The sequence below is a fragment of the Engystomops pustulosus genome, chromosome 6 (genome assembly GCF_040894005.1).
Source record: "Engystomops pustulosus chromosome 6, aEngPut4.maternal, whole genome shotgun sequence".
Lineage (NCBI taxonomy): Eukaryota > Metazoa > Chordata > Amphibia > Anura > Leptodactylidae > Engystomops > Engystomops pustulosus.
The window spans coordinates 181,834,941-181,858,117 of NC_092416.1; the positions used below are offsets into that span (position 1 = coordinate 181,834,941).

The following is a 23,177-nucleotide window of genomic DNA, read 5'->3' on the forward strand; positions in this document are numbered from 1 at the left end:
ACGGGCAGAGGTGTTATCGGAGTCTGGGGGTGACCCATGACCGGCAGAGGTGTTACCGGATTCTGGGGGTGACCCATGATGGGCAGAGGCGTTACCGGAGTCTGGGGGTGACCCATGATGGGCAGAGGCGTTACCGGAGTCTGGGGGGGTGACCCATGCTGGGGCAGAGGCGTTACCGGAGTCTGGGGGGGTGACCCATGCTGGGGCAGAGGCGTTACCGGAGTCTGGGGGTGACCCATGATGGGCAGCGGCGTTACCGGAGTCTGGGGGTGACCCATGATGGGCAGAGGCGTTACCGGAGTCTGAGGGTGACCCATGACGGGCAGAAGCGTTGCCGGAGTCTGGGGGTGACCCATGACAGGCAGAGGCGTTACCGGAGTCTGGGGGGTGACCCATGATGGGCAGCGGCGTTACCGGAGTCTGGGGGGGTGACCCATGCTGGGGCAGAGGCGTTACCGGAGTCTGGGGGTGACCCATGACCGGCAGACGCGTTTCCGGAGTCTGGGGGGGACCCGTGATGGGCAGAGGCGTTACCGGAGTCTGGGGGTGACCCATGACGGGCAGAGGCGTTACCGGAGTCTGGGGGTGACCCATGATGGGCAGAGGCGTTACCGGAGTCTGGAGGGGTGACCCATGCCGGGCAGAGATGTTACCGGAGTCTGGGGGTGACCCATGATGGGAGGAGGCGTTACCGGAGTCTCGGGAGTGACCCATGACGGGCAGAGGAGTTACCGTAGTCTGGGGATGACCCATGAAGGGCAGAGGCGTTACCGGAGTCTGGGGGTGACCCATGACGGGCAGAGGAGTTACCGGAGTCTCGGGGGTGACCCATGACGGGCAGAGGCGTTACTGGAGTCTGGGGGGGTTACCCATGACGGGCAGAGGCGTTACCAGAGTCTCGGGGGTGACCCATGACAGACAGAGGCAGGGCCAAAGATACGTTGTGTACAAAATGTGACGAGATGGAACCAGAGCATGTGACCTCCCCCCTTAGAAATATCCCAAAATGAATACAGCCACAGGCAAGACCCCAAAGTACAAACGTAAGCGCCAGACCCATAACCACCAGTCCAGGGGATACGCACAACATGTCTGAAAAGATGTGTGAACAAGGCTCTACTTACACACAACCACAAACTACAGCCCCATACACACTCACAGTTATATACACATACAGAACCACAGCCACACACACACATGTACACACCACACACACAATCACATGTACACACACACACACACACACGTACACACCACACACACAATCACATGTACACATCCCAGCCTCACATACACACAATCACATGTACACACCACAGCCTCACACACAATCACATGTACACACCACAGTCACCCACACATAATCACATGTACACACCACAGTCACCCACACATAATCACATGTACACACCACAGCCTCACACACACAATCACATGTACACACCACAGCCTCACACACACACAATCACATGTACACACCACAGTCACCCACACATAATCACATGTACACACCACAGCCTCACACACATAATCACATGTACACACCACAGCCTCACACACAATCACATGTACACACCACAGCCACACACACACAATCACATGCACACACCACAGCCTCACACAAGGACATTCCCTGGCATATGAACTGTTATTCCTGGACCGATGTCACCAGACAATGGGGTCTTTCTTCGGGGCTGACATCACTGACAGGAAGAAGGCGTCCCGAGGTCTCAATTCTCTCATCTGTTCTCATTGATTTAGTGCGGATTAAAATGATTAACTGGAAATTAAGAAACGGCCACAGAGAAAGGACTTTGTATCCGGGCTGAAGGCTTGTGCGGACTCTCCTGCCGACCTTCCACCACCGGACACACGGGGCGCTGGACTTGGCAGCCATATTGTATAGCAATACAGCGTGCCTCACACCTCACAGTCATGGAGAAGGGTTTATGACTACCAAGCAGCTGCAATGTGTTTGTCTTCATGGAGAGGAAGCTATTTTACCCCCGGTAATGGCCCTTCTGCCCTTCCCCCAGCTTGGAGCTGGCTAATATCACACCCGTCTCTCACAGAAGGGCAGCACCATGACTTGGCACCTACTTACAACATGCTGTATGGGGGGGGGGGGGGTTGGGTGTTGAGACTCTCAAAGTACGCTGCCTAGTCTTGTATTAGAGAAACCTGACCAAGAGGCTGGTGGACACCCTACTGGCATTGAGCATGTGCCCCAGATGCTCTTCTGCATACAGTAGGATGTATGTATGTATGTATGTATGTATGTATGTATGTATGTATGTATGTATGGAGGCCAATCCACACAAACTGCAGTGCATAGACCAGCCACACCAGAAACATGTCAACCCTGGGCTCAGCCCAGGACTTGGGGTGGATCCACCAGAGAACCCAGGGAGATCTTACAAGGCATGAGATTGCAAAACCTTCAAAAGGGTCCCGACACAAGATAGCCCACCTGAAGTTGGCTTTCAGCCATGTGACCTGCCACCAGTCTCTATCATTTTTGAGTACTTTCATATATACTAGTCCTAATGTAGTACCTGGCATCTAGAAGGTCTACTGGGCCTCCAACACAAAGACTACATGTCTAAAAGTCTACTAAAAAAAAGTATGTATAAGTAACAATGGGTTACAACCCCAAGATTATCTGATTGGTAGGTAGGGGGGAGTAAAATTATGATAAATTAAGCATATTATTGCACCCTAGTGTATGGCAGACCCCTTAGGTCCACCCAAGCAAGAGTTACCTCTCCAAGTGGCCTCATATATGGGCACTGCCTCTCCAGACCAAGAAGTCACTATATGACAATGTATAGGATACCGGGAATCTTAAAATGATCATATTAAACTTTCAAAATGCTAAAGTCTGGCAAAATTACCAGGAATAACCTCAAGTAATTCCTCGGGGGAGGAGCTTTCTATAGCAGCCAATCAGATCACAGTTCTCATTTTCAAACTTTTTAACTGTCAACGTGAAGAATAGATTGGGATTAGTGGCCATGGGTAAAACTCCTCCCACTGTAATGGGAACGTAAAACCCGTGCTCCATCCAGAGGGGGGGTTACATTTAGTATACAAGAACTGCAATTTATCAAGACCGTTTTGTGCACACCTCCCGAGCCGTGCAAGGGGGCACCAGATCAATAAAGACTCCAGTGCTCCAGTTTGGATGAATCTGGCGCCCCCTGCACACTCCACAGGTAACTGCACTTATTTTAATAACTATGGCCCATTATGTACATGGGAAATCCCTTGTGATCGGGGAAGATCATTCCTCCTACAGTGGCCACTACAGGAGAAACTTGGTATTACATCACCCATTGGAAAACATTTACAGGACCCACCAACCTCTAACAAGGCAATTAAATTGACAACCTACATAGGCGGCCATATTTAACAATCATTCCTGAAAAGGGAAAAAAAAAATTTAAAAAAAAATTGACATAAGAAAAGACAACTAAAAACGTAACTTAAATTCCAGAGTATTTTATTTCACTGGAACATTAAAAAAAAAAAAAATCCCAACAATTCGTCAGCCTGTGCAAAATGGCAGACCACGATTGTACATTAGAAAAAAAATTTAATAAAAACCAAAAAAAAAATAAAATAAAAACAAAGATTCTCTTCAGTCATTTCTTTCATAAGAAACATTCTCAAAAGAAAATTTACACCGGAGCTTTTTACAAAGCATGTTATTAAAAAAAAACAAAAAAAAAAATAAAACTCAAACAACATTGTCCTCATTCGCGCCATTTGTACACATCCGCCCCCTCCCAGTCCGCTACATTTACACAGGGCAGTTTTTTTTTTATTCTTCTTAAGAATCCAGTCCAAAAAGTTAAAAAAATAATTTAAAGTTTTTCAGTAAGACTTGTGCAGCGCGGCTCGTACCTCCAACACGTTAGTGTAACAGTGTCCGCTGGTTTCTGCGGAGGACCCCCTCCCCTACAGTCCTGACCACAAGTGATAAATCCTTCTGTACTGATCATCGCTCAAGTCCCGATGTCCGAAATTAATGAGGCAGTGACGTCCTTCAGTCCGTGATGATGTGACAAGGGTTAAGTCCCTTATCCGTCGCGTCTTGATATATCCTTTGGAAGTCCCTATATCGGGGAGCGCATCCGAGTCGGGTCTCCCCAAAGTGCATCCGTCCGGTGAACAAGAAGTCCCCCGATCCAGCTTTGACGCCGCACTCCTGCGGGGTCCTTATATGTCCCTCCCAGCCCGGACCTTCTCTGCTCGGCTGAAATATCCTCGTCTTCTGTCTATAAAGTTTATCCACCGAAATATTGATGATCGATTCCTGCTGCTCGGGATCGGCCGTTACCTCCGAGATGGAACCTTTGACCACTGCAACGAAAAAAAGATCTATTGTTAATCCACTGACAGCAAGTACGCAAAATCAGCAAGAATTTTAAAGAAAATATGACACCCCCCAAATGCTTAACATCGAAGCCCTGATCATAAATTAAAAAAAATATATATTATAATTTAAATGTGGTATACAAAAAAAAAAAAAAAAAAAAAAAAAAGTATTAAAAAAAGTTTAAACATTTTTTTTTTCATTTTTTAGATTTTTTTTAAATACTTTTTTTGTATACCACAATGATAATTATATATTTTTTTTAATTTTTAATAAAAAAATCTATTAAAAAACATAAAATATTAATTTATAACATATTTAGATAATAAAATGGCATAAAAATATTCATTATAAAATAAAATAAAAAATTAGACAAAATAAAAAAACTTTTACATTTTATAAATTTTAATAAACCAAAACACTACAATAGAAAAAAAAAATTACAAAAAAGTAAATAAGAAAACTACAAAATATATTAAAAAAAAATATATTAATTTATAACATTAAGATAATAAAATGGCATAAAAATTTTCCATTATAAAATAAAAAAAAAATTTGACAAAATAAAAAAAAACTTTTATAATTTATAAATTTTAATAAACCAAAACACTACAAATCACAAAAATGTAAGTAAATAAGAAAACTACAAAATATATATAAAAAAATAAATAAATATTAAATGATATATAAAATCCTCACCAAAGTCGCTGATGCACACGGCTAGTAGGACCTCGGTGTCGCTGCACGGCCGGCAGGGATCTGGAGGGAAAAACAAACAGACACGATGAGAGGACGGGAAATAATGGCGCCTTTCATCACAACTTGCAGCTACAGCAAAAAATGTTCTTATTCCGCATTGTATTTCACAGCTCGGAGCGTGGAATTCTGGGGACAGAGGCGCAAAACAATCACAAGATTTGTAAAAAATTATTGATGCAAGTTATTTTTGCCCACGCCGGGCCCCAACACAAAATACGCATTGTAATATTACACAAACCGGAGCGGGACCGCAAAGATAACTACAGAAATAAAAAGGATCAAATATTATAGTGAACATTTTAAATTATTTTTTGCGTTATTCCTAAAAATTAAAAAAAAAAAAAATTTTTAAATAAATTTCAGATTATACCCTTAATAGATTAACACGAAAATTCCTCACAATATATTATATAAAAAATTATTGTATAAAGTATCCAGGCCAGACATGAGCTTGTTGTCACTTCCTATTCCCCACTATAATTTGGCACAGCGCAAGTAGGTAAAGATAAAGCAAATGAACAAAGCTCCGCCTCCCAAAGAGAGGTCAACTTAATACAATTTTTCCTAAAAAGTTTTTACTATGAAACAAAAAGATTGGGGGTTATTTATTACTCCTGAAATAATCGCTATTCCGTGTGAAACACCAGGAGTTGTGATTTCCCCCTCCCCCTACCTTTTACGGGTGTGTAGGGGGCGTGTCTGGCGGCGGAGGGGGCTGGACTGGGGCGTTCCAGCTCTGCACCAGCACACTTGCTATAGGCTGAACAGTCGTAGATAGAAGCGCAATTCTACACCAGGCTGACGACTAATAGACCTGTACAGGTGCAGCCACCCACTGGATACAGCGGAAGGCTCCATCTGGCGCGACAAAGGGGAGGGGATAATATTTATATGCAGTCCCCAGGTTACGTACAAGATAGGGCCCATAGGTTTGTTCTTAAGTTGAATTTGTATGCAAGTCGAAACTGTATATTTTATAATTGTAGAAAAAAAATATATATATGTGTGTAATATATATATTTTTTCGTAAATCCCCCCCCCCCCCCCCATTTCACTGTATTACATAGATGAATATCCGGGATGAGTGGAGTTGCCCTCTAAGCCTACGATTTATATAACATTACTCAATTCTTACATCCAAACACAGATTTATCCAGGGGCAAGAAAGTTTAATCTGAGAAAAAAATGTTTTATGCAAGTAAAATCGAGAGGATTATGTTGTGAAATCACGTAACTATTGCAGTCAGCTGACGATGGCCGGACCGCATTACACACAATGCGCCCGGTGCTCCGGCTGACGGCTCCGTGGCAGATGAGTCAAAAAGATTTTCAAAAAAATAAAATTTTTTGGGCGGAGGGCGTAGAGGCAGCCAGGGAAATATATTCATTGACTTTGGCTTTTTCTTTTTGCAGACTAGAGCAGGTTCCAGGAGCGGCAGGTCATGACTCGCAGCGCTTGTTGATCAATTAAGCGACAAGTGACTGAGCCTCGGGGGCTCCAAGCTCAACTTATTTGGAGTAATGCATCAAAATCTTAAGTTGTGTCAATAGAGGGCGGACTGAAGAGCCCCGGGGCCCGCTGTTATCCACTTGCCCTTCTAAAAAGTTCAACCATGCTAAAAATGAGGAGAAAAACACCTGTCGTGTGAGCACCGGAGGCGGCCATTTTGGGTGTAGAAGAATCCCGTGTGTTATAGTATGACCGATGGCTCGGCACCACAATAATGGGCTACCGAGACTATGCTGCCCCATTACTAGTAACCGGACCAGTATGACCGATGGCACCGCAGTAATGGGCTACCGAGACTATGCTGCACCATTACTAGTAACCGGACCAGTATGACCAATGGCACCGCAGGAATGGGCTACCTAGACTATGCTGCACCATTACTAGTAACCGGACCAGTATGACCGATGGCACCGCAGTAATGGGCTACCTAGACTATGCTGCACCATTACTAGTAACCGGACCAGTATGACCGATGGCACCGCAGTAATGGGCTACCTAGACTATGCTGCACCATTACTAGTAACCGGACCAGTATGACCGATGGCACCGCAGTAATGGGCTACCTAGACTATGCTGCACCATTACTAGTAACCGGACCAGTATGACCGATGGCACCGCAGGAATGGGCTACCGAGACTATGCTGCCCCATTACTAGTAACCGGACCAGTATGACCGATGGCACCGCAGTAATGGGCTACCTAGACTATGCTGCACCATTACTAGTAACCGGACCAGTATGACCGATGGCACCGCAGTAATGGGCTACCTAGACTATGCTGCACCATTACTAGTAACCGGACCAGTATGACCGATGGCACCGCAGTAATGGGCTACCTAGACTATGCTGCACCATTACTAGTAACCGGACCAGTATGACCGATGGCACCGCAGTAATGGGCTACCTAGACTATGCTGCACCATTACTAGTAACCGGACCAGTATGACCGATGGCACTGCAGTAATGGGCTACCGAGACTATGCTGCACCAGTACTAGTAACCGGACCAGTATGACCGATGGCACCGCAGTAATGGGCTACCTAGACTATGCTGCACCATTACTAGTAACCGGACCAGTAGGACCGATGGCACCGCAGTAATGGACTACCTAGACTATGCTGCACCATTACTAGTAACCGGACCAGTATGACCGATGGCACCGCAGTAATGGACTACCAAGACTATGCTGCCCCATTACTAGTAACCGGACCAGTATGACCGATGGCACCGCAGTAATGGGCTACCGAGACTATGCTGCCCCATTACTAGTAATCGGACCAGTATGACCGATGGCTAGGCACCGCAGTAATGGGCTACCGAGACTATGCTGCACCATTACTAGTAACCGGACCAGTATGACCGATGGCACCGCAGTAATGGGCTACCGAGACTATGCTGCCCCATTACTAGTAATCGGACCAGTATGACCAATGGCTAGGCACCGCAGTAATGGGCTACCGAGACTATGCTGCACCATTACTAGTAACCGGACCAGTAGGACCGATGGCACTGCAGTAATGGGCTACCTAGACTATGCTGCACCATTACTAGTAACCGGACCAGTATGACCGATGGCACTGCAGTAATGGGCTACCTAGACTATGCTGCCCCATTACTAGTAACCGGACCAGTATGACCGATGGCACCGCAGTAATGGGCTACCGAGACTATGCTGCCCCATTACTAGTAACCGGACCACAATCACCAAAATGTTAAACCTGGTCCGAGCCAAAAACAGTACTAAGAGAGTCAACAGATAATAAGACATGGCCACCCCTGGCGCAGATGGAAGAATCGCCCGCTTGCAAATAGGAAGACACTTGGAAGCAAAAAGGTTCACGTCGGAAAGGCGGCATGCAAATTTTCCCTGGAAGTGGCCAAAACCTCCACACGGGGTTATCCCAACAAGCATCTATTCATGGACACTGAAAAGAGCGGAGCTTTATTACATCTCCCGAAAGCTCAGGAGACCGTAACTCCACCACCGGCCGCATAATACCAGCATTGTGCCCATCAGCTGCCACAACCTACAGGGAAATTCTCTACAAACATCCCAAATGTATCCTCAGGTAACCTGAAGCAGCCTCCGTGTAGGCCTCTAATCACCGCTCAACCCAGGAGATGTAATTACAGCATTTTTCGCAACTTCCAGCTGCTACAAGAGACTTGGCCTCTGATCCTGGAGGTCGTCAGGAGGAACACGGCCGCTAGACCACACAGGGCAATGACTGTCCCATATTACAGAGCTGCACTCACTATTCTGCTGCTGGTGCAGTCACTGTGTACATACATGACATTACTTATCCTGTACTGATCCTGAGTTACATCCCGTATTATACCCCAGAGCTGCACTCACTATTCTGCTGCTGGTGCAGTCACTGTGTACATACATGACATTACTTATCCTGTACTGATCCTGAGTTACATCCTGTATTATACCCCAGAGCTGCACTCACTATTCTGCTGGTGGTGCAGTCACTGTGTACATACATGACATTACTTATCCTGTACTGATCCTGAGTTACATCCTGTATTATACCCCAGAGCTGCACTCACTATTCTGCTGCTGGTGCAGTCACTGTGTACATACATGACATTACTTATCCTGTACTGATCCTGAGTTACATCCTGTATTATACTCCAGAGCTGCACTCACTATTCTGCTGCTGGTGCAGTCACTGTGTACATACATGACATTACTTATCCTGTACTGATCCTGAGTTACATCCTGTATTATACCCCAGAGCTGCACTCACTATTCTGCTGCTGGTGCAGTCACTGTGTACATACATGACATTACTTATCCTGTACTGATCCTGAGTTACATCCTGTATTATACTTCAGAGCTGCACTCACTATTTGGCCTCTGGAATAGTGTCAGGGGTCACCCGACCCCAAATCCACATGGGTGCACATTGCACTGATCTTCTTTGACATGATGGGAGATGATGCGTTCAATGGTTCCTCTCTAGATGAAGAGTCACAACCCCAGGAACAGACAAGTCAGATTACACAGTACAGGAGGAGGGGGATTAGGGAAAAGCTGCAACTTGTCAGATTCCTCTAACACCAAAGGGGTATTGTGGCTTAACCCCAGCCGCCCCCCCTACAAGCACCTGACGGCTTAGGGCCATTGAAATCCTTAAGAGGGTGCAATTCATGGGCAGTCTACCAAAAAAATGGCCCCTTTTACTTTTAATCCGTGTGTGGTGGAGCCGGTTATAGACACAAAATGATGATCACACATTCCGACATCCTGGCAGAACCCCTGGGCGCAAGGGCGAACCGGGCAAAGAGGGCGAACCGGGCAAAGAGGGCGAGGTCTACAGGTGCAGGACAATTCTCTGCACAAAAAGGATAAAATGAAACATTCTAGAAACAAAATAAACAAACAACTTCAGCTCAAATGATTCTGATAAAAGCCCTGCAAAAGTGGAAGCAACGTGAAAACCTTCCTGCACATTATCCAATACACCGAGCTTCACCCCGCAGGACACTATGTGCACAATATACGAAACCAAATGGGGGGTATTAGGGGGCCGTCCCCTTGAGTTTCAGTGTTTGGTCTCTTTAACAGGACAATTGCAACAAAAAAAGGAAGGTAAATCCCCCTCTCTCTGCCCATACAATGACACAAAGAGACCACAAGGACGTCACATTGTATCCTAATTAATTACCACTACAGCCCACAATGGGGGATTAGCACCTATTCACTGGAGACCCCCCCGCCCCTCACTCCTGGGGGGGGTCATCACTCACTCTATAACACCCCCCCCCCCTAACCTAATCAAAATTTTCTCATTTTATAGCCCCTCGTTATAAATGTAATCTCAAAGAATTAATGACTTGTCACAAAGTGGAAGGAAATAGAAGATTCTTATCGAAGGACGTTGGCGACAACGACAACCGGCTCCTTCCAGATCTGCAAAAAAAAATACCCAGACCGCCCCCGGGGAGCGACACTCAAGATTTAATCAAGATAAGACTCCGGCTCCGATACTCACACTAAAGGGTCACTCACACTCATACACGGGGCATGCTGGGGCTTGTAGTGTGGAGGGGGAACACGTTACGAAGCCTCCTTTCTATGACAACTAGAGTACACCCAGACCTCGACATCAGATCCCAAGTGCTATAGGTCACCCCTAACAGTTATTACTTTGTAACAGATATTGTGCTTTTTTTTTGGGTGCAGTACATAATCATGACCCCCCCCCCCCCTCCCTAAAACTTTTTTTTTTTTTTGCATATTTTTTTTGTTCAGTGGGGTGCACTTCATAATCACTACCTATAGGGGAGGCCATTGCACTTTTATTTTTACATTAAAAAAATAATAATTTTTGGATTATTTTGCTCAGCTTTTCATATGCATTTGCGGTGCACTAAAAAATTTTTACAGAACTTTTTTTTTTAATACAATTTTTGGAATTTATAGATTTACAATTTAACTTTTCAGATGTAATTATTTTTCTTCTTCTTGCAGGTCAGAGTCCTTCGCACTTTGACCGCCTCCTGTTAAGGTGTCAAAGAAACTCAAGATCCCTAAATAAACTTTTTGTCACTTGGAGGGGGGAGGGGAGGGGGGTAGCACATTCCTGTTGACACTACTGGACCATAAAATCCTGTGTAAACCCTCATTGAGCCATTTCCTCAGGTAGGAAAATAAGCAACAGCAAATTTTCCACCATCAGGTTAATCAGTCACACAGTAATGCGTTACCAATACCAATCTGCTAAGGAAGTGCCCTGAGGGCTAAACTCCCCTCCCCCTAAATTTTTTAGATTATTACCTCCCCCCCCCCATCTGAACTTTTGTGCAAACAAATTTAAGATAAAAAAACAATCAAAATAATTAAATGTCACTGCATTTCCACAACTGGCCATCGGGGGCAGTGTTGCCAAAGCTAAAAATCCAGTAATCGTGATTGCACCGATTAGAACTTCAAATATAGGAATTTCAGGCTCAAGTTAAGAAAGTACCAACCAAAATGAGAAAATTAAAAAGTTAAAAACAATCCGAAGCAAACAAACAATCTCAACATCGCGACGGTGAACTTGTTCGAAAATGTCACTCCACGTCTACAACCAAGGGCGTGTCGCCCCAAGCAGGGATACACACCCCACTCGTTTTGTTTGGATTCTGCAAAAAATTACTACGACTCGGCTGAGTCAGTCACTCCCCCGACAGGTCCTGCCACACACTCATCTGCCAGAATAATCAACCTGCTGCGGGGACACACTACACTCACACTCCGCAAGCCCAAATTACTACCATTATGGTATTTGAAGACTGGGTGTAGGCCATGTTGTACACAGCATCAACAACAATTAAAGGGATCAGCAGAAAGTTAATGGTGCCAGTCATCAGCTTGTGGCCAATCAGAGGAGAGGGTTTTTATAAATAAGCCGATGACATCATCAGGATTAGTAAGAACATAATCAGGGGGTTCTACCATACGAGGCAATTACCATTATTGTCATATACCATGTATACAACCTATAGAAATGCACCCGTCCCAGCCAAATTAACCATTTAGTCACACCGCACGTCCTAGTCAACGAAAATGGTCATATAAGCAGCAAAAATAACCAAATATATATTAAAAAAACAAAAATTAAAAAAAAATTTCTGATTTCTTTAGGAGTTTCCACTAAAAAGTTCTTGCACAAAAACACCGATACAGGTTTTTCCAGCTTCCACACAGCGCCACCTAGTACAAGGCCAGGGTATTACACCTGCCAACTAAAAAGTGTCGTTCAACCGATTCTTCCAATTGAGATCCTTACCAGAAACTGCGTGCAAATCCGAGAGCGTCCTCTGGCTAATGAGTTCATACTGGAAGCCAGTGATTTTGCGGCTAATGTCCAAGCGGGGCGTCGCTTCGATAAACAAACTTCCTTCATCCAGGCCGAAGCAGTGGACTTTTTGGGGTTGGTGTTCCCCGTCCTGGACTAAAAGTTTCAGTTCTCCAGTTTTTTCCAAATAAATATTAGCTCCTTCGGAGCCTGTGAAAGGTTTGATACAAACAGTGAAGTGCTGCAAGCTGGAGGTGAAAGTGTTGGGGCGCAGATTGATGATGAGCGCCCCCGTGGGGTAAAGCCATTCCACAGAACCTTCCGAGCATCGCAGGTAGACTTGTTCCACGTCCTTCTTGTGGCTCTCGTGGGTCAGACCACTAGGGAGAAGGAAAAAAGGGAGAAACGTTACAGCTCTGAACCCAGGAGCTTGCATTCGAGATACAACACGCTCTGCAACCGCAACCAAGGGTTAAAATATGTGAGGCTTTTTCATGTTATTCCAATTTACCTGAAGGGAATATTAGGAGACTGTGATGTCACCTGCACAGAGTCTCACCTCCATTACCTTTAAGGTGGATAGAAAAATTTAACCTAAGGTACATGCCAAGGAGGTACTCCGCGCCTCACGCCTCAGTCACAACACGCAATATGTTCCAGCCAGAACTTTATCGTATACATATTATAGCTCAAAAAAGCTTACACACAAGCAAAGGGGACTCTGCCCCCCCCCCCCTTCTCCTGCACGTCCCCCCCAGGCTGTATACACACCAGCGCCCGCTGACCCCTGAATAAGAGCAGTCAATCAATCAATCTACCGTAATGACGGGTTTCACAACAAGGGGTTAACCAGAACTTTCAAATTCAAAAATATTTGTTACATTTACAAAACAGAAGTTTCAAAATGTAACAATTTGAAACATAAACAAAACCCTGTAACAGTCGCCGCCGCTCATCTCCATCACCGACTTCTGACTAATTTCTCAGAAAATGCCTCCCACTGCCCAAATCTAAGAGCGAGACTCAACCATAAGCCGCCCTTAAAGGAGCCACTCATTAAAGGTGGCAAACATCTGAGAGTCAGCTGCTGGCGTTTACTGCCGCACAGAACCTTTGCCTCCCATCAGCTGGAGGTCATAAACTACAGAGACGCCCGGTGTAGAGAGAAGGGTTAAATACCAGCACACACTTTAAAAGGGAACCTTAAAATTAAAAAAAAATTACAATTAGAAGAGAAAAAAAAGTTGCTCATGGAAATGCGACACCCAAAAAACACTCAAACAAAAAGTTTTTTTCCAAATCTCAAACTTCTCAAAAAGTTCACATGTCCATGCCAATGGGGGGGAAAAGTTTATTTTAAAAGGAGAAGGGGGTAGATGAAAGGGATGAAGTGCCACCTCCTCACACTGAGGGTCTGTCTACAGCTGAGACCCCTCTAAAAGGGGAGAGAAGGGGGGGATGCAAGGATTTAAGGGGGTCTTCTTACCTTCCTTTCCAATTGCACAGGTCACTGGAGTACTGCGCCCAGGTCCCACTGCCCAGGACCACCACCGTGAAGACGCTGAGCAGGACCCTCCTCAACATGATGCCAAGTCCCAGGGAAGAAAGGAGCAAAGAGTAAATCCAAAAACTGCACTAGGAGGCAAGAATCCAGGAGGGCAGGGGCATTGCCCAGGGCAGGAGAGCAGACTTTACCCAGGAGCTGCCCAGCTTCCTCTCCCCATCACTCAGGAGCAGCGGCAAAGCCTCCCTAGTATCACCCTTCTCCTGGCAGCAGCTGACTATACACTGAGCAGCTCCAACCTCAGCTCTCAGCACTGAGCCAACACACCCCGCCCATCAGAGGCGTGGCCAGGACACTGGGCGGAGTGGTTAAGATGTGGTCACAGCCGCCGCCTCCTCCTCAGCTCCTGGCACATTCCTCTGCTCAGAGGAAACACACTCAGCTCTGCTACAACTCAATCAGAGAGAAAAAGAACACCGCAGCCCAGTCCTATAGAGTACAGCCTGTGCAGGAATGCACTTACTGCCTGCCGAAGGAGAAATCCTTGAAGGGATGAAAAAATGACGGATTCAATAGTTCAGTCCAGGCTGAAATGTGCATTTTCTAAATAAAGTTTTTTTTTTTACTTTTTGGGCACAGTTCTATAGTAGAAGTTTGGGAGCCTGGGGGCCACAGCCATCCATTCCATACCCCAAGTTTGATATTGTCCTATAGAGCTAATAATAAGTGCAACCTCAAGCCCTGAAATCCTGAAAGCTGTATGAAGTTCTTCCAGGACCTTTGATGGTCCTCCAAAGGTCCTCATATGCCCCATGCATCACCTTACCCCGTCTATGCTTCATTCCAGGGTGATATCACAGTATAGAGAGTTTTTGGGGAACACAATGGTAACTTTTTCACTGCACTTTGTACTACAACACATGTTTCAATAAGTTTAGGCTAAAGAAAAAATTATTTTGGGAAGGCGGCAGAGGAAGTGATGACCATTTATTAGAAACAAAGCCCGCCATATGGGGCCCCCACCAGGTATCACCATAGCCGAAAGTGTCTGTGAATTGAGCACATCTCCCAATTAGTGTAATGTTATTGTCCACTGCAGAAGACCTTGGGCTGTTTACGGAGGAGACTCGAAGTTTCACCCGTTTTATAGACAACTAAAGTTTTTCATAAAATAAAGAAAAAAAAATCGAAAGAAAAAATCAAAAATATGATACGTAAAGAATGGAAGATACATCTGCCCCGTCGTCTACACTAGGAGTCGTCTACACAATGGTCAATAATTGAGAGTTTTCGGGAATAAGTAGAAATGACCAGATGGTCAACGTAGACATAAGTTCCGTAAAGTTTGTCGGAAAGTGGTGGGAGAAGAAGTGAAGCATGGTCGATGACGTCACGGGAGGGGTACAAGGCACACGTTACGAAACACTCGTAACGTTGGTTGACCTCTTCCACCGGTGACTTTCTACTGTAATGATTGTACAGAGTTTTGTGTAGGGGGGGATCTCTAAGGTTGATAGGACATCAACATCTCATGGGCCTTGAGACCTAAGATGATGACCATTCCATGCCGTAAGCGGTCAGTGGTGCCTTTAGCTCAGTTGACAAGGATGTGTCCACCAGTGTGACCACCGCCCATCTGGGATCCATGATGATCGGTGACCAATTCGCCCGAAAGGCCAAGCTTAATAATTACCAATCAAATCTAGATCAGGCCCTTCACAAAGCTTTAGGTAAACGTCTCTGCCCCTCTCTGTACACAAGTCATCATTGAACACTGTTTATTCAGGTGACTGGAGCTGGGGGACTGTTTATTTGTCTTGTAGAAGATGGATGGGGGGGAGGGGGGTAGGTAGTGGCCCCATAGATTGGAAAGAAATTTGAGAGGACCTAATCAGGAGAGTTGTCCATCAATGCCAGGCAAGAGATCTGAAGGTTAAAGAAAGGTTCTTCAGGGTCACGATGGACGAGATGAGGTCACCAGAAGAAACCCCTGCACTATATGTGTCTTATGGTCATAATCTACCATGTGATATACACAATATTAATATTTATGGGTCAGACACTGTTTCAAATAGGTGACACGGGAGCAGAAGAGCCATCAATAGCCAGTAATATTCTTGTACCTAGGAGGCAGTATTATAGTAGTTATATTCTTGTACATAGGGGGCAGTATTATAGTAGTTATATTCTTGTACATAGGGGGCAGTATTATAGTAGTTATATTCCTGTACATAGGGGGCAGTATTATAGTAGTTATATTCCTGTACATAGGGGGCAGTATTATAGTAGTTATATTCCTGTACATAGGGGGCAGTATTATAGTAGTTATATTCTTGTACATAGGGGGCAGTATTATAGTAGTTATATTCCTGTACATAGGGGGCAGTATTATAGTAGTTATATTCCTGTACATAGGGGGCAGTATTATAGTAGTTATATTCCTGTACATAGGGGGCAGTATTATAGTAGTTATATTCCTGTACATAGGGGGCAGTATTATAGTAGTTATATTCTTGTACATAGGGGGCAGTATTATAGTAGTTATATTCTTGTACCTAGGAGGCAGTATTATAGTAGTTATATTCCTGTACATAGGGGGCAGTATTATAGTAGTTATATTCCTGTACATAGGGGGCAGTATTATAGTAGTTATATTCTTGTACCTAGGGGGCAGTATTATAGTAGTTATATTCTTGTACATAGGGGGCAGTATTATAGTAGTTATATTCCTGTACATAGGGGGCAGTATTATAGTAGTTATATTCCTGTACATAGGGAGCAGTATTATAGTAGTTATATTCCTGTACATAGGGGGCAGTATTATAGTAGTTATATTCTTGTACATAGGGGGCAGTATTATAGTAGTTATATTCCTGTACATAGGGGGCAGTATTATAGTAGTTATATTCTTGTACATAGGGGCAGTATTATAGTAGATATATTCCTGTACATAGGGGCAGTATTATAGTAGTTATATTCTTGTACATAGGAGGCAGTATTATAGTAGTTATATTCCTGTACATAGGGGGCAGTATTATAGTAGTTATATTCCTGTACATAGGGGGCAGTATCATAGTAGTTATATTCTTATACTTGGGGGCAGTAATGTAGTCACTCTTTTCTCGTACACTATACATTAAACGGGTGACCGGTTCTATAACAGCTATAGGTTGAGCTGTCTTTATGTTTTCGTTACCTAATTATTGCTTTTCTAAGTCTTCACTTTGATAATGCTTACAAATATTCACAAAAAGCCATTGAAAAATGATTATGAACAATCCTGTTATCTGATCCGGGGCTGCAGTCTGAGCCTCACTGAGAGCTGAACATTAATTTCCTGCCTTGTGAGATGTCAGTTACGCCGGTGATAGAACAGATAGAGTCTTTTATCTCCATGAATAGCCTCTTGTCATATTGTTATTAGAAGTTTCTTCATATATTTTCTACTTACCCAGCTGGAAGTCAGGATCACTTATCCTCCAGCATCAAAGTGCTGTATCAGCATAATACACTCTATAGACTGTTAAAGGGGCACACAAATATTTTTGTCCAGTTAATAAGCAATTACAGATAACAAAATCTAATTATTTTTATGACAAGCAGTATTATAGTAGTTATATTCTTGTACATAGGGGGCAGTATTATAGTAGTTATATTCTTGTACATAGGGGGCAGTATTATAGTAGTTATATTCTTGTACATAGGGGGCAGTATTATAGTAGTTATATTCTTGTACATAGGGGGCAGTATTATAGTAGTTATATTCTTGTACATAGGGGGCAGTATTATAGTAGTTATATTCTTGTACATAGGGGCAGTATTATAGTAGTTATATTCTTGTACATAGGGGGCAGTATTATAGTAGTTATATTCCTGTACATAGGGGGCAGTATTATAGTAGTTATATTCTTGTACATAGGGACAGTATTGTGGTAGTTATATTCTTGTACATAGGGGGCAGTATTATAGTAGTTATATTCCTGTACATAGGGGGCAGTATAATAGTAGTTATATTCTTGTACATAGGGGCAGTATTATAGTAGTTATATTCTTGTACATAGGGGCAGTATTATAGTAGTTATATTCTTGTACATAGGGGGCAGTATTATAGTAGTTATATTCCTGTACATAGGGGGCAGTATTATAGTAGTTATATTCCTGTACATAGGGGCAGTATTATAGTAGTTATATTCTTGTACATAGGGGCAGTATTATAGTAGTTATATTCTTGTACATAGGGGCAGTATTATAGTAGTTATATTCTTGTACATAGGGGGCAGTATTATAGTAGGTAAAGTCTTGTACATAGGGGGCAGTATTATAGTAGTTATATTCTTGTACATAGGGGCAGTATTATAGTAGTTATATTCCTGTACATAGGGGGCGGTATTATAGTAGTTATATTCTTGTACATAGGGGCAGTATTATAGTAGTTATATTCTTGTACATAGGGGGCAGTATTATAGTAGTTATATTCTTGTACATAGGGGCAGTATTATAGTAGTTATATTCTTGTACATAGGGGCAGTATTATAGTAGTTATATTCTTGTACATAGGGGGCAGTATTATAGTAGATATATTCTTGTACATAGGGGCAGTATTATAGTAGTTATATTCCTGTACATAGGGGGCAGTATTATAGTAGTTATATTCTTGTACATAGGGGGCAGTATTATAGTAGTTATATTCCTGTACATAGGGGGCAGTATTATAGTAGTTATATTCCTGTACATAGGGGGCAGTATTATAGTAGTTATATTTTTGTACATAGGGTGCAGTATTATAAAAGTTATATTACTGTACATAGGGGGCAGTATTATAGTAGTTATATTCCTGTACATAGGGGCAGTATTATAGTAGTTATATTTCTGTACATAGGGGGTAGTATTATAGTAGTTATATTTCTGTACATAGGGGGCAGTATTATAGTAGTTATATTCCTGTACATAGGAGGCAGTATTATAGTAGTTATATTCCTGTACATAGGGGGCAGTATTATAGTAGTTATATTCTTGTACATAGGGGGCAGTATTATAGTAGTTATATCCCTGTACATAGGGGGCAGTATTATAGTAGTTATATTCCTGTACATAGGAGGCAGTATTATAGTAGTTATATTCTTGTACATAGGGGGGGGAGTATTATAGTAGTTATATTGTTGTACATAGGGGGCAGTATTATAGTAGTTATGTTCCTGTACATAGGGGGCAGTATTATAGTAGTTATATTGTTGTACATAGGGTGCAGTATTATAGTAGTTATATTGTTGTACATAGGGGGCAGTATTATAAAAGTTATATTACTGTACATAGGGGTAGTCAGATACTTGCAGTTTAGTATCAGTAGTTCTCGTGGCAGGATACTTAGCAAACATTTCCAACCTAAGAACTTCACAAACACCGCTGAAAGCTCTGGAGATATTTGCAGGAGCTTGTGGCAAACAATGTGACTTACCATGTTATGGCTGTAAACATTTTTACTCCGTACATAAATTACATACAATCTGTGTCCTATGGGCCTCCTGGAAGCCATTTTATTTTAGCCTGACAACCAGAAAGGGTTAATAAGACCCCCCCCCCCCCCCCCAGTCTTCCATCATATTGAGGTCTGCAGAGAGGCGCCTGCCTCTATTATTGTACTCCGCAGTCTCCTCATTTTATTTGGATTCTGGGTTTCGCAGTGACCAGGACTGTGAGGGGCGTTGTCCTCTGTGTGGACCAAAAATATGCCACCACCAAGGTGGTCCACGCCGATGGTCCTTTATAGAAACAGGAATGGGGGTGTTTGCTTGTTTTAGGCCGAGGTCTGTCTGAAGTCTTGTTGTGAGCCGAAACCTGCGCCGCAGTGTTCGCCCACGCTGACTGTATCTAATATATAGTATATGGCGTATCTACATGCATGATATGATTTTATACACCAGCTTAGAAGACAGTATCACACAGGAGACGATTAGATACACAACTTAGCAGTTTGTATCACACATGATAGGATTAGATACACAGCTCGGCAGTCAGTATCACATGTGATAGGATGAGATACACAGCTCAGCAGACAGTATCACACAGGATAGGACTAGATACACAGCTCAGCAGTTAGTATTGCACATGATAGGATTAGATACAAAGCTCAGCAGCCGGTATCACACGATAGGATTAGATACACAGCTCAGCACTTAGTATTGCGCATGATAGGATTAGATACAAAGCTCAGCAGACAGTATCACCCATGATAGGAATAGATACACAGCTCAGCAGTCAGTATCACACAGGATAGGATTAGATACACAGCTTAGCAGTCAGTGTCACACAGGATAGGATTAGATACACAGCTCAGTAGTCGGTATCACACGGGATAGGATTAGATACACAGCTCAGTAGACTGTATCACACAGGACAGAATTAGATACACAGCTCAGCAGTCAGTATCACACATGATAGGATTAGATACACAGCTCAGCAGTCAGTATCACACAGGATAGGATTAGATACACAGCTCAGCAGTCAGTATCACACAGGATAGGATTAGATACACAGCTCAGCAGACAGTATCACACAGGATAGGATTAGATACACAGCTCAGCAGTCAGTATCACACAGGATAGGATTAGATACACAGCTCTGCAGACAGTATCACACAGGATAGGATTAGATACACAGCTCAGTAGTCAGTATCACACAGGATAGGATTAGATACACAGCTCAGCAGTCAGTATCACACAGGATAGGATTAGATACACTGCTCAGTATCACACAGGATAGAATTAGATACACAGCTCAGCAGACAGTATCACACAGGATAGGATTAGATACACAGCTCAGCATACATGTGCTTGGATGTAGCAGGCAGGTTCCTCACATACTATATGATATACAATGGTTCCCTGCTCTATAATCTCTGGGGCTCTGCGGTAAATCTTCATTTCTCTCATGGTGTCAGATACAATCATTTCTATCATCTTCTTCATCTGTGGGAAATTGACCGTTTCCTCTCATATTTTTGCTATTACATAAATTAATGGCAATTTCTAAGGCTACATTCACACGAACGTATGGAGGACGTATATACGGCCGACGTATATGCGGCCAATATACGTCGCCCATACACTCCTATGGGCGCACGGCACCCTACGGGAGCGGTACGGTGCAGCACACGTGCGGCACCGTACCGTTCCGTACCCGGGAAAAAGATAGGACATGTCCTATCTTTTCCCGTAATACGGCACCGTGCGCCATAGGTTGCTATGGAGAGGGGCGGGGGTGAGCTGCGCTCACCTCCTCCTCCTCTCCCCGTACACTGCCGTTGCCCGCTACGGTACGGTACGGGCGGGCAACGGCAGTGTGAATATAGCCTAATAGTTTTGTCTTTTACTGTCAAACTAAAAACAGAGCAACACAATCAGAATCCAAGATGGCGGCCTCAGACATTCCCCCTCCTTCCCAAGTGTTATGGTGTGATAAACAATTTATTTCCCATATGTGGTGACACAGAGCGGCCATTGTTACTGGGGGAAGGTAAATAGAGTGCACACAATGGCAGCACTATCAGGACAGGGCCATCTTCCATTAGGTAATTAGTGATGAGGAGATTATGACACCACAATCAAAACAATGGCACCTTGAGGCCTAGGTGACAGCCTGAGGCCTACTAGACCTGTCCATCACCATGGTGATAATGGGGAATATATGTGATGTGGGTCAAGGTGAGGTAGAAATCGGGACCCCCAGATATCCTGAAGGTTTTTCGGTGGTCCTGCACTGGTCTTAAAGGGACCCACCTATATTTCGCCAGGTATTGCCTATAGAGGTTACAGCTCCTAAAACACCCTCCATATTGTCACCTCTATTTATCTCTATAAAACAACTGCCATCCTTTCAGACTACTTCATGCTTGTGTTCACACCTTCCTGTTGGCATGCGCATAGAAACGCAAGTAAACAGGAACGGGGAAGGGCTTCTATCTATCGCGTATGCGTTTCATCTGAAACCCACACGATCGGTAACAGGCACCTCGTGTGTGTGTGTGTGTGAATGAGGCCTTACAGATTGACTGTGTTTCATTTGAAAAGCATACATGATCAGGCCAAGTCCCTCCCTGTTAGGCCACGGTCACACGTACCGCTAAGCGTCCTTCATAACGCGATGCTAGCGCACAGGGGGAGGTCCTCGGCCCGAACGCACATGCGTTTCCAGGGAAACGCATGCCATTGTTAAGCCGATCGCATGCGTTTCTCTGGAAACGCATGTGCGTTCGGGCCGAGGACCTCCCCCTGTGCGCTAGCGTCGTGTTATGAACGGACGTCTAGCGGTACGTGTGACCGCGGCCTTAGGCCGGTGGCACACGTGGCGTTTTGAACCCGTTTTTAAGCAGTCTGTTAAAAAACCCATCAGTTTTTGACCAGTTTTACCAATTATTTTAATTAAAATGGGTCTAAAACCGATGCTTTTTCAAAAAATGCAAGCGGTTTTTTTTTTACGAACTGCTTAAAAACTGCCCAAAACGGGTTCAAAACGCCATTTGTGCCGCCGGCCTTAGGGGGAAGACACACATGGCGTTTTTGGGCCGATTTTACTAAGTGCGTTTTCAGATCGTTAAAAACGCATGCGTTAAAAAACGCATCCGTTTTTTAAAAACGCATGCGTTTTTTGAAAACGCATTCGTTTTTGTCAGTTTTTCCGAAATTGCGCAATGAAAAACGGACAAAAACGCATGCGTTTTCAAAAAACGCATGCGTTTTTAAAAAACAGATGCGTTTTTAACGATCTGAAAACGCACTTAGTAAAAACGGCCCAAAAACGCCATGTGTGTCTTCACCCTTAGGGCTTTCTTGCGTCTCTGAACGCAATCCCACTGGATCGTGTGGTCGCATCCTATACACTCTACTGTGGCAGTCACACATTGCGCTTTGGTTGCGTTTTCATTGCGTTTAAAACACATTACAACAGCTGTGGAGAGGCGATTTGCCTAATTACATTAATATTTACATTGATTAACATGTGTTAACAAAACGTGTGTGTTAACATATCGTTAACACATTAGTTAGCATTGAGTTTACAATGCGTTTTATAAACACAAATGTCAACAGTAATGTAATTATGCAAATAACCTCTCCTCATCTGTTGTAGTGCAATTTAGAATACAATGAAAACGCAACTGAAGCGCAGCGTGTGAACCGCCCCCCCCCCGAGGGCGCCTTCCCACGTGCCATTTTCATCGTGTTTGCTAACGCATCCA

The 23,177-nt window shown here is 43.9% G+C and overlaps 1 protein-coding gene across 1 annotated transcript; it reads right to left on the bottom strand.

Annotated features, from left to right (window-relative positions):
• Window positions 1–3,529: 3,529 nt before the first annotated feature.
• On the bottom strand, window positions 3,530–14,240 carry METRNL (meteorin like, glial cell differentiation regulator). Its single transcript, XM_072112655.1, has 4 exons — window positions 13,928–14,240; window positions 12,433–12,821; window positions 5,078–5,137; window positions 3,530–4,365 (listed from the first exon to the last, which is right to left on the bottom strand). Exons 1-4 carry the CDS (start codon window positions 14,023–14,025, stop codon window positions 4,049–4,051), a joined length of 864 nt encoding a protein of 287 aa, XP_071968756.1. The 5' UTR covers window positions 14,026–14,240; the 3' UTR covers window positions 3,530–4,048.
• Between the last annotated feature and the right edge of the window lie 8,937 nt (window positions 14,241–23,177).

Excerpts from the sequence above, each read along its gene's own strand:
- METRNL (XM_072112655.1), bottom strand. The coding sequence starts at position 14,025 with ATGTTGAGGAGGGTCCTGCTCAGCGTCTTCACGGTGGTGGTCCTGGGC. Across the intron at positions 5,138-12,432 it reads GGATTTGCACGCAGTTTCTG|ATCCCTGCCGGCCGTGCAGC; the intron begins GTAAGGATCTCA and ends TTTTCCCTCCAG. Across the intron at positions 4,366-5,077 it reads CGTGTGCATCAGCGACTTTG|TGGTCAAAGGTTCCATCTCG; the intron begins GTGAGGATTTTA and ends TTTTCGTTGCAG.